At 36.2% G+C, this 18,306-nt stretch overlaps 1 protein-coding gene across 2 annotated transcripts in view; it reads left to right on the top strand.

Annotated features, from left to right (window-relative positions):
* The window catches only part of ACTR2 (actin related protein 2), a 55,574-nt gene that overhangs the window by 15,863 nt on the left and 21,405 nt on the right, over nucleotides 1-18,306 (top strand). For both annotated transcript variants that reach the window (XM_074207352.1, XM_074207358.1), the window contains 2 exons: nucleotides 1,034-1,249; nucleotides 3,830-3,902. In XM_074207352.1, the coding sequence (XP_074063453.1) occupies nucleotides 1,034-1,249; nucleotides 3,830-3,902 (289 nt within the window). The remainder of the gene's footprint in view (nucleotides 1-1,033; nucleotides 1,250-3,829; nucleotides 3,903-18,306) is intronic.

The raw sequence follows: 18,306 nt of genomic DNA on the forward strand, positions 1-18,306 counted from the left end.
TGCTAGAAATCTTAGTTTTTCAATGGAATCCTCCTTAATCTTAAGACTGAATGTTGCTTTTTTCTTTCTTAAAGAGTATTTTAAAGATGGACACTTTTAGAAATTGAGATTGCCTAATTTGTCATTAACCATTGGAGAAAAAAAGTTTTATTTCTGCAATTCTTTCCCACAAATTATAATATTCTATTGTTGGATAAAACTAATGCTATTATAATTGGAAGCAGTGGGGATAAATATATATAGATAATTGATTTTGTTTATAATACGTTTTTCTGAAATGTTTTTGAGGTTTATATTATTGTTCATACTGAGGATACTTATTGAAAGAATTGGGATTTTTCCATTAAAATTTAATTTCTCTAAATACTCATTTGGGAAACTAACCTGTAAATTTTAATTCCAGATTGAAATGCTGTTTGGGGCTGGCAGGGGAATATGTTTTATGAAATTTGTTATTTTTTTGTGATACCCATGGAAAATATAAATTGCCATGAATATATTATACTAATATAAAATTTTGGTTCTCCCTTATTGATTTAATGATTCCATATCCTTCAAATACTTATTTTTACCATTTTGGTAACAAGAACAGTATGCACAATATGCTGTATACATTGAGCATTTTTCTATCAGCTTTTTTCTTCCCCTTTATTACTTAAATATGAGATCAAAAACAACAGGTGAAACCACACAGAAAGCCTTTAATACAACAATATGTAGGATTTATTTATGCTATTAACCTTTTTTTGGGGGATCATGAGAACAGAAGGTAAGATGAATTTATTGTCTTAAACCACAATATACATTGAAATGTAACATTCAAAAATGAAACTTTTCAAGGTGCTTTTGAAAGCCAGGGCTTAATGTGACCCTGAAAACTATTAAGGGAGAGTGCATTTTTGAAAGTAGTACAATAAATCAGGAACTGTCTTACTCAAGTTAAGATTCTTAAAAATATAAAAGTAACGTGATTTTCTAAGATGTTGTATATAAAAGTTTGAATAGCTTAACATGTTCCTATTGTGATTTTTAGGATCTTATGGTTGGTGATGAAGCAAGTGAATTGCGGTCAATGTTAGAGGTTAACTATCCTATGGAAAATGGTATAGTTCGAAACTGGGATGATATGAAGCATCTATGGGACTATACATTTGGACCAGAAAAACTTAACATAGATACCAGAAACTGTAAAATCTTACTTACGGAGCCTCCTATGAACCCAACAAAAAATAGGGAGAAGATTGTGGAGGTAAATTTATGCATTTTTCTGTGACAGAATTCCAAAGGTAAAATATACATATGTGTTATCTTCTTTCCTAGTCTTTGGAGGTGTGAATGACTTTCCAATAAAAGTAAGTAATTTTCCTATAAAAGTAAGGAAAAAAGGAATAAAGAAAGTCTTGTGTCATCAACAGAATGGATGATTTGTCTCTTATATTTCTCTTTATTTGTATGGTGTTTTAGTGTAGAGACTTAGGCCCAAAGAGAATCTAGTTCAACCCTTTCCTTTTACAATGAATCATTATAAATTCTTACTGGATCATACAAGTTCACATGCTTAGTGGTGCCAAAGCCAAGGTTAGAACCTCAGCTTTTTAATTTTGAGTCAGTACATTAGTTAGGATAAGGTATGAAGTAAATTTGTCTTAGTATAGATGAAACTAATCACTTTTTTTAATATAACCTTTAAAAGTTTGCTTATTTTTAAATTTTTGACTATATAAGATGTTCAATTTTTGCCTTTTCTTCAGTTTTTGTGCTTATAGCTCAATGTTGACACCATCTTTTAAAGGTTAACAGAATTTTGAACCATTATTCTCTTAAAGGGTCTTGAATAGGGAGATGTTATCTAGCCAGCATTTAAGTTAAAGGTTTAAAAAATTAGAGCTTACGTATCAAGCGATGGGTTTTTTCTTTCTTTTTTTTCTTTTTCTTTTTTTTTAGTTTTAGTTTTTACAAGGCAATGGGGTTAAGTGGCTTGCCCAAGGCCACACAGCTAGGTATTAAGTGTCTGAGGGCAGATTTGAACTCAGGTACTCTTGACTTCAGGGCTCTATCCACTGCGCCACCTAGCTGCCCCAAGCTATGGTTTTAAGAACTGATTTCATTCAGCTACCATTTATTAAGCTCCTGATGTGTGAAAAGCACTGTGATAGGTATACCTGGATACAGAGATAGTTAAGATATGATTCCTGACCTAACAAAGCTTGCAAGATTAATAATAAGTCACTTGTATAGCATTTTGAACTTTGCAAACTAGCCTCTTGACAATCCTGTGATGTGTAGATGCTTTAAGTACTCTCCTTTTACATATAAGGAAGCAGGATTATAGAAGGTATTTTACTACTATAAAAAATAATAATAGGAATTGGTAACTTGACTCGGTGTAAGAAACAGAAAACTAAGAATATCAAGTCATCTGTCTCACCTTTTCATAAAAGGAGGATGAGGGAGGCAGCTAGGTGGTACAGTTAATAGAATACCAACTCTGGAGTCAGGAGGACCTGACTTCAAATGCAGCCTCAGATATCTACTAGCTGTGTGACACTTAACCCTTTAAGCTTTTTTTTAATTTGCCTTTTAAAAAAAAGGAAAAGATGATGATAGAGTGGAATGCTTAACAAAGTATGTTGTTAATGTAACTGCTTTATTACATTTAATGTCAGTAAACCCTAAATTTTATGAACTACTTTTTATGTTATGAACAGTGTTCATTATTTTTTATTTTGTTTTTGTTTGTTTGTTTTTGCTTTTAGTAAGGCAATGGATTAAGTGACTTGCCCAAGGTCACACAGCTAGATAATTATTAAGTTCAAATTTGAACTCAGGTCTTCCTGACTCCAGGGCCTGTGCTCTATCCATTGTGCCACCTAGCTGCCCCCCATATTTTTAAAACTTATAGGAGTGGCTAGCTGGTTCAGGGAATAGAGCACTGGCCCTGAAGTTGGGAAGACCTGAGTTCAAATTCAGCCTTAGAGCCTTGATACTTATTAGCTGTGTGATCTTGGACAAGTCCCTAAACACCATTGCCTCCCAAAAAAAACAAACTTAAAGAAATATAATTTTCTCAACTGTTCGTTTAATTTATGGGGAATAATAGTTTACATAATCAAAACCTGATTAATGTTTGCAGCTGTATTAGATTTTAAGTCTTTGAATGTTCCCTGTGACTCAGAAGTCACAACTCTGATCCAGCCAAGGTATAAGGACATTTACCTACTGAAAGAAGTCTGTTTCCCATTGGCTATCCAACTGGTATGTTGTTTAGATAGGTGAGCAGAGGGTCCTAACCTAGCTGGATTGCTTCATAGCAAAAAAAAAAAAAAAAATCTAATTTTTGCTCATGCTTATTAGTTGACTTTATATATTTTTAGTTCTTTCTTCTCATTTCTGTTCTAAGTTATTGTCCCTAGTCAGAATGAGGAGCTTCTCTGGTATTCTACAATTTGAATTGAAAATTTCTCACAGAAAGCACTGATTGAGGTAGTCTTGTTCTTATGTAGAAGTGTTTAATTTCTTTATAATTGTCAAATAATTGAGATGCTCAGAATCTTTCATTTTTGTATTGTTTTATTAAATATGTGATGTGATTCAAGGAGTTTCACAAAACTTATCCAACTAGGGGAATATGTTACAACTTTAGTAGTTGAGAGCATGATTAGAACTAAAAAGCAAGATTCATATTGAATATGGACTGAATTGTATAGCTTTGGTTTTCTATAACATTTTCTTAAGAGGAAATTAATCAGTAAATGAAGAACACATAATGAAGGTTGATTAACTTATAAGGTTTTTCTTGTTGTCATGGATATTTTTAATTTCTTTTTAGGTCATGTTTGAGACTTACCAGTTTTCTGGTGTATATGTAGCCATTCAAGCTGTTCTTACTTTGTATGCTCAAGGTAGGTAAAACTTAAGTATCAGTGAACTATTTCTTAATTACTCAACTGGATATTTTCTAATTGAAGGAAAACACTGCTGTATATACTCTAAATGTTTTTTCTATGCTATAAATTTTAAATCTGAATTAATTTGGGAAAATTAGTATATCATAGTCCTTGAATTCATAAAATTACCTTTTAACTACTTTTTTGAATACTGCTGAACCAAGGAAGCAAATTTTGGGCTAGTAATATTTTCTTTAATTTATTCTAAAATAAACATATAGAGATCCTTACCCTGAGAAGTGGCACAAGTAGAAATGTAGGTATAGCAAGTGTATAGATGATCGTGGATGGTAATTTTATAATCAACTGAAAAGGAAAAATCAGAATAATTTGTAATAGATATTTAACCTTTAGATTTGTGTTTTTGAGCATATACTATTGATTTGAATAAACCAAGGATTGCATCTACTGTAGTATTTCTGCTCTTGCTTTATTCAATAAACACTTTTAAATGCCTGCTAGTGTTCTTTTCAGTTTTGGTTGTTTACAAACCTGAAACTTTTTTCTTTATTTTATAACTATTTTATTTGTTTTCCAATTACATACAATGGTAGTTTCTTCCACCCTTTTTTTTTTGTCAAGATTTTGAGTTTTATAATTTTTTCTCCCTCCCTTCCCTCCCTTCAACAGAAAGCAGTCTGACATTGGCTTTACATTTGCATACATGATAAGTATAGATCAAAATTGAATTTGTTGTGAGAGAAGAATCATATCCAAAAGGAAGAAAGAGACAGCTTTTAAAAATTAAAGATAATAAGCTTTGGTCTTTGTTCAAACTCCACATTCCTTCTCTGGATACAGATGGTATATTCTCCATCATAGATCCCCTAAAATTGTCCCTGATTAATTGCACTGATGGAATGAACAAGTCCATTAAGGTTGATCATCAATCACTCCATGTTGTTGTTAGTGTGCATAATGTTCTTCTGGTTCTGCTCATCTCACTCAGCATCAATTCATGCAAGTCTTTCCAGACTCTGAAACTTTTAAAATAAAAATTTTGTGGTAGTCATCTATCATTTATGAAAAATCTTAATTAAATTAACCACTTATCATGATGAAATTAAATATAGTGGAATTTTTTAACTTTTTGCTTCTATGTACATAAATATGCAAATATTTGTTTTAGAGTATTTAAGCAAGTTTCAAAATATATTGAAAAATATTTTTTCAGTGAGTACTTGAGTCTCATTAACTAATTTCAGTATTATCTGTGGTTGCCATTTGAATACATGGGAACACACATCCTCCCATAAATCCTCCTCTTCAGGGCACCCATCCCACATACTAAAAACCTTTCTTTAAGTCTTTTGACATTATGTAAATACAAAGGAGCATACAGACTGTTCACCTCTAAATGTCTCTCTTTACATTGTTTCTTTTGTTCTATTTATGGTTATTGATGTTTCATTAACATTGTGACCTTGGTTTTAGAACTACTCATGAATGAAAGAATGATTGAATAAAGATGCACTTACTGAGTGCTTACTTTGTATCAGACACTGTAACAAGTGATAAGGACATATGTATATATATGACTACTTGTTTTGTGATCTTGGCCAAATAGCATAGTAAAAAATTTCATTGGAGGGTGGTTAGGTGGCACAGTAACTAGAGCACCAGCCCTGGAGTCAGGAGTACCTGAGTTCAAATCTGGCCTCAGACACTTAATAATGACCTAGCTGTGTGGCCTTGGGAAAGCCACTTAACCGCATTGCCTTGCAAAAAAAAAAAAATTCACTGGATCTCTAGGTTCATTTTCAAATCATCTTTCATGGCTTAGTATTTACTGCTTACCTTGCTGTGGAGAAGATACAGAACAACTCTATGTTTTGCCCTTGAGTTTTATATTCTCATTAGGGAGATAAGACAAAGTTACATAACAGTATAACATAATAGATATGAATGTGGAAAGGTACTGCAATTAATGGTGTTCATAGGAATCCAGAAGAAATTGGAATACTAGGATATTTCAAAAAATGTATGTCTAGAACTGGGCTTAGAAATAAGGTTTACTTGGATAGGAAAAAGAAAAAGTGAGTGATGAAAAACAGCAAGAGCAAAAATGTAGAAGTAAGTAAAGCAAGATTTGTTTGGAGGGCAAGGAATTGTTATTATGGACTTGTTAGGAAATAAGGCTGGGAAAGTACATTAGAAGGGGCGGCTAGGTGGCGTAATGGATAAAGCACCAGCCCTGGAGTCAGGAGAACCTGGGTTCAAATGTGGTCTCAGACACTTAATAATTACCTAGCTGTGTGGCCTTGGGCAAGCCACTTAACCCTGTTTGCCTTGTAAAAACCTTAGAAGGGGGGGGGGTACATTGGAGATAAATCATGACTTTAGCTTAAGTGCATAAAGAGTTTAGATTTGGTCCTGTATGCTGTGGAAGTTACTGAAAGATTTTGAGGAGAGAAATGATAATTTAGGGAGATGCATGTAGCCTGAAAAATTGGACAGGTGAAAAATGTAGGACCAACTGTAAACTATACCAATGAAAAAGTGAGTATTCACAGATTTCATCAAATATTTAAAAGTGGCACAATTTACAGGGGGAAATGGAGAAAGAAAAGGTGACATCTGTAACCTGGGGGACCCAGATTTTTAATATATGACTAAGGACCTGAATTTAAAGTGGAAAACCAAAAGTTAGATGTGAGAAACAGACTTGTAGACAGTTGGTTTTGGGGAACAAGGGAGGCAGAATCAAAGATGACAACCAAGCAATTCTAAGCCTTTCATTTCTTTTTAAGCCTCTGGCTTCCTTTCTTTACTCCCCCACCCTCTTTTATTAGAGAATCTTATCTTATACTGCACTGAAAAAATTGAGACCTTTGGTTGAGAGGTCTCTCTCTTTTCCTTTCCTCATTTCACATCACTTAGATATTTTGCTTCACTATCTCCTCTTTCACGCCTTTTTCCACGACAAGTAGGAGCTCTCCATGTCAGAAATGGTAAATTTTCCACAATCACCGTTGATCCCATACCACTTGTCTTTTCCAACTCATTATGCTCTCTAGAATCTTAAATTTTTGACACTGCTTTATCTCAATTCTCTCAGTTTCCTTTGTTATATTATCATCTAGGTAACTCTCATTAACTATTAGGTGTCTCCCCCAGAGTGCTGTCCTGGGCCTTTTTTCTTCCCTCCTTGGAGTCTCACTTAGTGATCTTATCAACTGCCATGAGTTCAGTTATCATCTCTACTGATTATAGAAGATTCTCATGTCTTATATTCAGTTCTAATCTCTCTATTGAACTTTTAAATTTTGTACCACCAACTATCTTTTGAACATCTCAGATTCAGCATGTCACAGAATTTATATCTTCTTTTCCTCACCATTCCTCTTCTATACCTTACTGATGAGTGTGTTACCATCCAGTCACCCAGATTCACAGCATGTCATCCTGACTTCTTCGCTTGTATTTAGTCTACATGATCCCAGTATGTTACTAAGTCTTTTCGTTTCTACCTTCACATATCTCTTGTATATGTAACCTTTCAACTCAACCACTACTCTAGTTCAGACCTTCATCACAACATGGCTAGATTATATTATAGTAGTTTTCTGATGGGTCTCCTCAAGTTTCTCTCTACTCCCAATTCTGTCTCCATTCAGATGCCAAAGTGATTTTAAAAAAGTGTTTAAGAATCTTTTTTAGGGGTGGCTAGGTGGCACAGTGGATAGAGCACCAGCCCTGGAGTCAGGAATACCTGAGTTCAAATGCAGCCTCAGACAGGGGTACTTTTTTTTTCTTTTATAAAAATTTATTTATTTATTTTTGAATTTTACAATTTTTCCCCTAATCTTGCTTTCCCCCCCCACACACACACAGAAGGCAGTCTGATAATCTTTACATTGCTTCCATGCTATACATTGATCAAAATTGAATGTGTTGAGAGAAAAATTATATCCCTATGGGAAAAAATAAAATACAAGAGCTAGCAAAATTACATAAGATAACTTTTTTTTTAAATTAAAGGTAATAGGGGCGGCTAGGTGGCACAGTGGATAGAGCACTGGCCCTGGAGTCAGGAGTACCTGAGTTCAAATCTGGCCTCAGACACTTAATAATGACCTAGCTGTGTGGCCTTGGGCAAGCCACTTAACCCCATTGCCTTGCAAAAACCAAAATAGATAGATAGATAGATAGATAGATAGATAGATAGATAGATAGATAAAATAAATTAAAGGTAATAGTCTTTGGTTCTCAGTTCTTTCTTTGGATATAGATAGTATTCTCCATCGCTGGTGCTCTATCCACTGTGCCACCTAGCTGTCCCAAGCTTTGGGATGTGTAATGGTGATGAGTGCTACAGCTGTGGGCTTGCTCTCAGAGCTCTGCAACCACAACCACAATCAATTGAATTCCACAGTGATTTTCTTAAGAAGTGAAGCTCTCAGGCAGCGAAGTGGTCTCTTGATTTCATATCTTTTTTATTGACTGTCACCATGATTAGAATGCTCTCCTCATTTCTGCCTCCTGACTTCCTTGACGGTTCAGTTTAAATCCCACCTTATGTAAGAAGCCTTTCTTAGTCTCTGCCTTCTTCGTACTCTTTGTGCTACTCCTCCTACTCCCACTAGTGCATTTTCTCTGAGATTACCTTCTATTTATAATGTATAGATCTAACATGTATAATTACTTAAGTATTGCCTCCCATTGTTGGCTCTTTGACCATTGGACTGTTCATGCCTTGCTTTGAATCCTTGGTGCTTAATACAGTGCCCATAGTAAGTACTCTCTATTGGTTAATACTTGTTGAGAGACTCTCCTCAATATTTTGATATTTTGGTTATTTGTGTATTTGCCTTTTCCTATTTTTTTTTCTTCAGAATTCAGTATAATATCTTTCAAATAATAAAAACTCCAGGGGGCAATTAGATGGTGCAGTGGATAGAGCACTGACCCTGGAGTCAGGAGGACCTGAGTTCAAATCTGACCTTAGACACCTAATAATTACCTAGCTGTGTGACTGACCTTGGGCAAGTCACTTAACCATACTGCCTTGTAAAACCAAATAAAAACTCAATAAATGTTTGAATTGAATTTAGTAATAGGGTTATAATTAAAAGGAGAAAATGATAATTTTATAATAATGCATAATACAGTATGAAATAGGAAGCTGGGATAACAGCAATATCTGAAAGCTTGCATTGCTTCCCCTGCTAAAAACTGCCGCTACAGTTCCACATAAATGTATTTAGGGCATTTCTGTGTTAACTGGAAATTAAGCTGAAATTATTTATTGATTTCAAATTAAAGATAGTCTTCTACTACTAGTGTTTGAAGATGACATCTAAGGTTTGGTATTTGATTTTTGATATTACAGATTGTTTGCTTCACCTTAACATTTCCTTAATCATAAGTTGTCAGGTACTGTATGACCGAAAAGATTTTTGGAACTCAAGTTCTTTCCAGACATTTTAAAGCAGAGGTGTCCAAACTTTTAGCACTTCTGGGCTTCATTGCCCAACTCAAAGTTGTCTAGAATCACTTGTCTAAGAATATTTAATATTTTTTTTTAAAAATATTGATGGCTTTTAGTTTTGTATATTTATTTCTGTACCTGAGCATCCATATCACTGTGCTCTAGGCACCCCCTTTAGATACAACTTTATTGGCATTACTATGCTAATATGTAGGAATCCTCTATTCTCTTCCCCTTCTCCATCCAGTTGTAGCCATACTTCTTGCTTGATAACCTTGTAAGAACTTCACCCAAGGCTGAACCCCTTAGGACCTCCTTGAATTCCATTTCTCAAGGATTGACATCTTCTACTCGGTCACACCCACTCTGTTCCTATGATTCTGAAACCCCAGTTGCCATTATTTGAGTCCCATTCTCCATCCCTCTCTTATTCCCATCCTCAGTCACCTCCTCCCCTGCCCCATTTTACTACATGAAACCAACCAACCCTTCTGCTATGCTTTCTGAAATGCCTGGTCCATTGGTAACAAACTATATTTACTCTTAAACCTTTTCCTTTCTTCCTATGTCGTCTTATAATTGCTGTGACTTCATCCTGGTGATATTGTTTCCCTGGCCACCCTTTCCAGGACTGGTAAAAATTGGGTAATTGTAATATTGTTGTAATATTCCTTGTTCCTCATTGCTACTTTCAGGTCTTCCTTCCACCAATGAGCCTTTGAGACTCTTCAGTACCAATTTATCAAGATTCTAGTGGCTGATGTCTATGAATGACCTTTAATATACTCTTTGTTCCCTCAGTGAACTCATTGACTGGTTCATAGTCTTCTTTTCTTCCCAAACTCTTGTCCTTATATTAAGGGACATCAACAAAACACCCTTACCTCTCAATTCTTCAGCATCCTAACAGCCACTTCTCTATCCTAACACAACCACTGCCATCACACAAAATTATCCCCTCCATATTCATGAACTCTGAAACTCCATGCCCTGTTTTGTCTTCTCCAAAACCCTAAGCCTACCACTTCTCAGTATTGGTTATATTCTCTTCTGTTCCCCATCTGGCACTTTGGTGAGCCAGTTAAACTCTGTTCTCTTGTCTTGAGTCTCTTTCCCCTTCATCTTATGGCAAGGCAATCCTTTTTATATCTTATCACAAATCAATTTACTATCCAATTCATCACAACTATTTTTCCAAAATTTGTCATCCCTCCAATCTCCCACAGTGCTTCCCCTTTACCCTCTCATCTGTGAACCTTGTTTCACATTTCACTGAAAAATCTGAGGCTATTAGCAAAATTCTCTCTTCCTCCTTGTTCTTTATCTCAGATCATTTATATGCTGTCTACAGCTATCTCCTTCATTACCCCCCCCTTTTTTAGAAAGGTTTTATTTATCTTGAGCTTTACAATTTCCCCCCCAATCTTACTTCCCCCCCCAACCCCCACAGAAGGCAATTTGTTAGTCTTTACATCGACCCATAGTATGCATTGAAATAAGTTGAATGTGATAAGAGAGAAATCATACCCTTAAGGAGGAAACATATAGTATGAGGTATAGCATAATTATATAATAAGATAACATTTATTTTTTTTAATTAAAGGTAATAGTCTTTGATCTTTGTTCAAACTCCACAATTCTTTTCTCAGGATACAGGTGGCATTGTTCGTCACAGATATTCCAAAATTGTGTCTGATTGTTAACCCTGTTGGTATGAGCAAGTGTTACTAAGGTTGATCATCACTTCCATGTTGCTGTTAAGGGTGTACAGTGTTCTTCTGGATCTGCTCATCTCGCTCCGTGTCAGTTTCATGCAAATCCTTACAGGCTTCCCTCAATACCCATCCCTTCTGGTTTCTAATAGAACAATAGTGTTCCATCACATACATATACCACAGGTTGTTAAGCCATTCCCCAATTGATGAATAGTCACTCAGTTTCCATTTCTTTACCATCACAAACAGCTGCTATGAACATTTTAGTACATGTGATGTTTTTAACCCTTTTCCATAATCTCTTTCCATAATCTCTTCAGGGTATAGACCCAGTAATAGTATTTCTGGATCATTTTTTTAGGATATTTTTTAAAAATTTATTTTTTTATTTTTGTACAAATGATGTTTTTTTAATATATTACTAAAATATTCTTGTTTAAGAGTAAACATAATACCCCCTGACCCCCCCCCCAAATATAGACCCTCATGAGAAATAAAGTAAAGAGGAAAAAAATGTGCTTCATTCTATGTTCCAACACCACCAGCTGTGTCTTGGGTAGATCACATTCTTTATGATAAGTCCATCACAAAAGCTACTTCCATGTTTTTCCACTGTTGCTGTTGCTGATCGCAACTTCCTCCATTCATAGCTCTCCACTATCATATACTATATTTTCTCTCTCCTTTCATTCTGTCCCTCTTCTAAAATGTGCTGTAGGGTAGCTGAGTGGTGCAGTGAACTGATCACCAGCCCTGGGGCCAATAGGCCCCAAGCCCACATACCACCCTTGAGACCCAGCAACTACCTGGCCCCATGGTCCTGAACAGGCCACCCAGTCCCAGCCCCTTGCAAGAAGTCAAAAAGAAAATGTGTTATATCTGACCACTCTCCCCCAGGATCCACCATCTCCTCCATCACTCACATCCCCCCCCCCATCCTCCTTCTCTCCTTTTTACTCTAGATGTCTATACCCCATTGAGTGTGTGTGCTGTTTCCTCTCTGAGTCACCTCTGAGAGTGAAGGTTCTCTCAGTCCCCTTTGTCTTCCCCCCTTCCATATCATTGCAATAAAAAAAAAAATCTTATATGAAATATCTTAGCCTATTTTGCCTCTCCTTTCTCTTACTCCCATTACATTTTCCTTTTAGCAATTGATTCCATTTTTATACTATATTATATCTTCAAATTCAGCTCTCTTCTGTGCTTCATCTATAAAAGCTCCTTCTACCTGCTCTATTAAATGAGAAGTTTTATATGAATTTTATCTGTATAATTTTTCTATGCAGTTCATCTTTATTAAGTCCCTCATATATTACCCTTCACTCTTTATGCTTCACCTGAGTCTTGTATTTGAAGGTCAGATTTTTTGTTCAGCTCTGGTTGTTTCAACAGGAACAATTGAAGTTCCCCTGGTTCATTGAAAGTCCATCTTTTCCCCTGGAAGAGGATGTTCAGTTTTGCTGGGTAGTTGATTCTTGGTTGCGTTCCAAGCTCTTTTGCCTTCTGGAATATTACATTCCAAGCCCTATGAGCCCTTATTGTAGTTGCTGCTAAGTCCTCTGTGATCTTGACTACAGTTCCACAATATTTCAATTGTGTCCTTCTGGGCGTGTGTGATATTTTCTCTTTGACCTGGGAGTTCTGGAACTTGGCTATAATATTTCTGGGGGTTATATTTTGGGATCTCTTTCTGGGCGAGATCAGTGGATTCTCTCAATTTCTATTTTGCCCTCTGCTTCTAGGATATCTGGGCAATTTTCCTGTAGGAATTCTTTAAAAATGAGGTCAAGGCTCTTTTCCTGATCATGACTTTCAGGTATCCCAATAATTTTTAAATTAGCTTTCCTGAATCTGTTTTCCAGATCAGTTGTTTTTTTTCAGTGAGATGTTTCGCATTTTGTTCTCATTTTTCATTCTTTTGGTGTTGAAATATTGTGTCTTGACTTCTTGCAGAGTCATCAGCTTACTTTAGCTCCATTCTGCATCTGAAGGATTTGTTTTCCTCAGAAAACTTTATCTCTTTTTCCATCTGACCAATTCTGCTTTTTAAAGCATCCTTCTCCTCAATAACTTTTTGAACTGTTTTATCCATTTGACCTATGTTGGTTTTTAACATGTTGTTTTCTTCATCATTTTTTTTTTTGAATCTCCTTGACTAAGCTGCTGTTTTCTTTTTTCATCTTTTTCTTGCATCTCTCCCATTTCTTTTCCCAATTTTTCTTCTATCTCCCTTACTTGATTTTCAAAATCTTTTTTGAGCTCTGTCATAGCTTGAGCCCAATTTCCATTTCTTGGAGTCTTTAGATGCCAGAGCTTATACTTCTCATCTTTAGATTGAGTATTTTGATCCTTCTTGGGATCATAGACGCTGTATTTCTCAATGGTGTTCCTCTTTTTTCTCCGTTTAGTCATTTCTCCAGCCTGTGCCTGGTTTTGGGGTGCTTCCTGAGCTTTTGAGTACTATTGGGGACCCCCCCCACAAGGATCTCAGTGTGTGAAGCTCTGACTTCCCTCCTGGTCTGTGAATGACCACAAGTGCACCCCTCTGCCACAGGGCTGAGTTGGGGGGGGGGGGGCTTGTTCTATGGAGGGCCTAGACTGGGATCAGGATCTGAATGTGGTCAGAGCCCCAGAATCCTGTTCCAGGTACAAAGGACAGACCTCTGAAGTCTCTCTTCACTCCCCTACCTTAGGTGGGCTGAGCACTCAAGGCTTGGTTGCCTGGGGGCTCCTGCTTACCAGCTCCACTCCTGCTTACTGGCTCCATGCCTGCTTCCATTTGCTGGATCTGGGCTGCTGAACTGACTGCATTATCTGCTGCAACTGTCCTGAGGGCCTGGGCTTCTGCTCACTGTGGCAGAGGTCCCCTCTGCTGATCCTCCCAATTTGTGCCCAGTGCTCCCTGGGGTGTAGGTCAGGGAACTGCCCCCATTGCCATGAGCTGTGGCTCCCAGGTGCCCTGGGGCTGCCTCCAGGAAGCTGAAGTTTCTTCACTTTGGCAAACCATCCCTCTAAGCCCATAGAGCAGAGCCTTTCCACTATTTTTCAGGTTACCTTCATCAGGAGAACTGCCTCACTGGATCTCTGTGGGTTCTGTCTCTCAAAAATTTAGTTAGAGTCATAATTTTAAGATTTTTGAGATATTATGGAGAGAACACCTAGGAGAGGCCCTTCTCCTGTCATCATCTTGGTATGCACATTTTTGTTGGCCTTTGTCTAATTCCAAATTGCTCTCCAAAAAGGTTGGATAAATTCACATCACAGCTCCACCAACAATTTCTTAGTGTCCCAGATTTCCCACATTCCTTCCAACATTGATCATTGTCCTTTCTGGTCATATTGGCCAGTCTGAGAGGTGTGAGGTGGTACCTCAGAGTGTTTTAATTTGCATTTCTCTAATAATTAGTGATTTAGAGCAATTTTTCCTGTGACTTGCTTTGATTTCCTCATCTGTGAATTGCTTTTGCATATCCTTTGACCATTTTTCAGTTGGGAATGGCTTGTCTTTTTTTTTTTTTTTTAAATTTGGCTCAGTACTCTGTATATTTTAGAGACAAGTCCTTTGTCAGAAATACTAGTCGTAAAAATTATTTCCCAATTTACTACATGTCTTTTGATCTTGGTTACAGTGGTTTTGGTGTGCAAAAGCTTTTTAATTTAATGTAATCAAAATTATCTAGTTTATTTTTAATAGTGTTTTCCATCTTTTCCTTGGTCTTAAACTGTTTCCCTTTACGTATATCTGACAGGTAGACTAGTCCTTGATCTTCTAATTTGCTTATAGTATTGTTTTTTATGTTTGTGTCCTGTAACTATTTGGATTTTATCTTGGTAAAGGGTATGAGGTGTTGGTCTAATCCAAGTTTCTTCCATACTAACTTCCAATTTTCCCAAAAGTTTTTATCAAAGAGAGAGTTTTTATCCCAATAGCTGGACTCTTTGGGTTTATCAAACAGCAGATTACTATAATCATTTCCTGCTATCTCTTTTGCACCTAGTCTATTCGACTGATCCACTACTCTATTTCTTAGCCAATACCAGACAGTTTTTTTTGGTTTTTGTTTTTGTTTGCAAGGCAAATGGGGTGGGTTAAGTGGCTTGCCCAAGGCCACACAGCTAGGTATTAGTAAATATCTGAGACCGGATTTGAATCCAGGAACTCCTGATTCCAGGACCAGTGCTTTATCATACACTGTGCCACCTAGCCACCCCACCAGACAGTTTTGATGACTGATAATATAATTTTAGATCTGGTCAGACTAAGCCACCTTCTTTTGCACTTTTTTTCATTAAATCCCTGGAGATTCTCGACTTTTTATTTCTCCATATGAATTTACTTAGAATTTTTTCTAACCCATTAAAGTAATTTTTTGGAATTTTGATTGGTAGGGCACTAAACAAGTAGTTTAATTTTGGTAGAATTGTCATTTTATATTTGCTCAGCCTATCCATGAGCAGTTGATATTTGCCTAGTTATTTAAATCTGATTTTATTTGTGTGAGAAATGTTTTGTAATTGTTTTCAAAAAGTTTTCTGGGTCTGCCTTGACAGGTAGACTCCCAGGTATTTTATATTATTGTCTGAAGTTACTTTGAATGGGATTTCTCTTTCTAGCTCTTTCTTCTGCATCTTGCTAGTCATATTTAGAAATGTTGAGGATTTATGAGGTTTTATTTTATATACTGCTACTTTGCTAAAGTTGCTAATTATTTCTAGTAATTTTTTAGATGATTTTTTTCAGATTCTCTAGGTATACTCATTTCCCCTTTTGACACAAAGAGGCGACCTTTCTCCTTACAAAAGCAAATCCCTTTATAAGCAGAAGGTTTTTTCCATATTGTCTTCTGCCCTAGATTCCTCCCCACCTTCCCTTTACATTATTATTATTTCTCAGTAATTTTCAGTTACTCACTTCCTGTCTACTGGTTACAGACATGTGTATATGTCTATTCTTTCTCAAAAAAACCCTCACTTAGTTTTTTTCTATTCCCACTAGTTGTCATCCTTGGTTTCTCCTCCCTTTCATAGCTAAACTATATGAGAAGACTGTTTTGTAGATGTGCTTCCATTTCTTTTCCTTTCATTTTCTTAACTTTCTACAGTTTGGCTGCCTACTTTTTATTCAGCTGAAACTGCTCTTTACAAAATTAGTAATGATCTCTTAATTCTTTTAGCCCTTCACCCTCATCCTTCTTGACCTCTTACAGAGTTAAGACATTAACACCTCTCTCTCTCTTTCCAGCTCTTCTTTCTGGTCTTTTCTGCCACATTTCTTTCCCTGTTTCTCTTCTTAATTCTAAGACCACTCCTCAGTTTCCTTTGCTGGATCTCCATCCAGGTATTGTCAGTTCACGAGTGTTGCCCAAGGGAAGGCCCTTTGTACTTTTTTACATGGTGGTCAAATCAGTTTTACTAGATTTAACTATCATCTCAGATTCTCCATATTTATTTATCCAGCTCCAACCTCTCTCTCAACCTTTAGTCTTACATCATCATCTCCCTATAGAATAGACATCTTAAATTCAACACATCTGAAACTGAACTCATCCCCACCCCCCACCCCCCCAAAAAAACCTTTCCTCTTCCTACCTACCTTATTACTGTCGAGTAAATACTGCCTGCACCCTCCGAGTACCCTAGGCTGACAATCACATTGTCATCTTGCAACTTTTCCCCTTATCTACATGCCTACCCCCACCCCCATATCCTGTAACTTGTCAAGACCTGTTATTTCTTCTTTTGCAGCATCTCTAGTACATGCCCTCTTCTTTTCTTTTGCTTACCAGACTGGTATAAACCTTCATTACCTCATACCTGGATTATAGTCTTGTTGATTTTCCTGCCTCTTCTCTTCCCACTCCAATACATATTTTTTTCTGTTTTCATGTTGATCTTCCTGACACAAAGATTTGACCATGTTGCTGCTTCTCCCCTTCAGTAAACTTCCTGTAAATGACTTCCTATTACCTCTAGGGTAAAATATAAAATCCTCTGTTTCACCTTTAAAGCCCTTCATAACCTGTGCTTGCAGTCTACTTTTTCAGTCTTTTTACTCATTTCTCTTACATCTTAGTGTGACGCAGTAATACCAACAGCCTTACTGTTCCTAGCACTTGACAGTCCCTCTCTAATTCTGGTTCTCCCAAGTTTCCGTTTTCCTTCTAGTTTAAGCACTTTTCCAGTCTTCCTTGACCTTCGTGCCTTCCTCCTGATATTAACCATTTATTCTGTGTAAATCTTAGCAGGACATTATTATTTGTCTTCCCCATTAGAGTATAAACTTCCTGAGAGCAGGGACTGTTTTTTGCCTATTTTTGAATTCCTAGGACTTGCCACAGTGCCTGACTCTTAGCTTTATAAATGCTGATCTGACTTCTCTCCAGCCCCAACTTAGCAAGCCATCTAGTTTTTAAAATATTTTTTAAAAAGTTAACAGTTTAATTGAACTAACAAACTAATACATTGCCTATGTATGACAACATTTGCAATATTCTATTCTCACATATCTTCACCTCTTCAATAAAATGAAGGAAGTGCTTTTTCTCATTTCTTCCTTGAGACTGAACTTTAGTCATTATAATTAGACTACCAAAATGTTTAAAATACTAAATGATTCCCTAAAGATGTTTTTGTTTAAAATTATCATGTATATAAAAAACAAGTAAGGATCAAATATATAATTTTTTAAAAATCATTTTAAAATTTCTTAGTCTTGTTTATACTTTAATTTTAAGGCTAATAATTTGTTTTCCAATATCTTCCTTTTTTAGTACTTATGCATATAAGAATAAAGATCTACATTTTCATAAAAAGTATTTAGAATGACCTAGCTTCATGTAATAGCTATTGTAATCTAGACGTTTTTACTGAAGCTAATGAATTATTGTTATCCTTTTATATTGAAATATTAAAAGAAGATGAATTTACTAATTTATTTAGATCTTTCTTGCTTCCCAGACGTTTTTGTTGTTGAGTTGTTTTGGTCATATCCAACTCTTTTGTGACCCCATTTGGGTTCTCTTGGCAGTAATATTAGAATGATTTGCCGATTCCTTCTCCAGCTATTCGATGAAGAAACTGAGTCAAGTATGGTTTAAGTGACTTGCCCAGAGTCATACAGCTAGGAAGTGTTTGAGACCACATTTGAACTCAGAAGGAGGAGTCTTCCTGATTCCAGTCTGGGCATTCCATCTACTTTGCCACCTAGCTCTTC

This window comes from Macrotis lagotis, chromosome 1, assembly GCF_037893015.1.
Source record: "Macrotis lagotis isolate mMagLag1 chromosome 1, bilby.v1.9.chrom.fasta, whole genome shotgun sequence".
In the NCBI taxonomy this organism is placed as follows: Eukaryota; Metazoa; Chordata; class Mammalia; order Peramelemorphia; family Peramelidae; genus Macrotis; species Macrotis lagotis.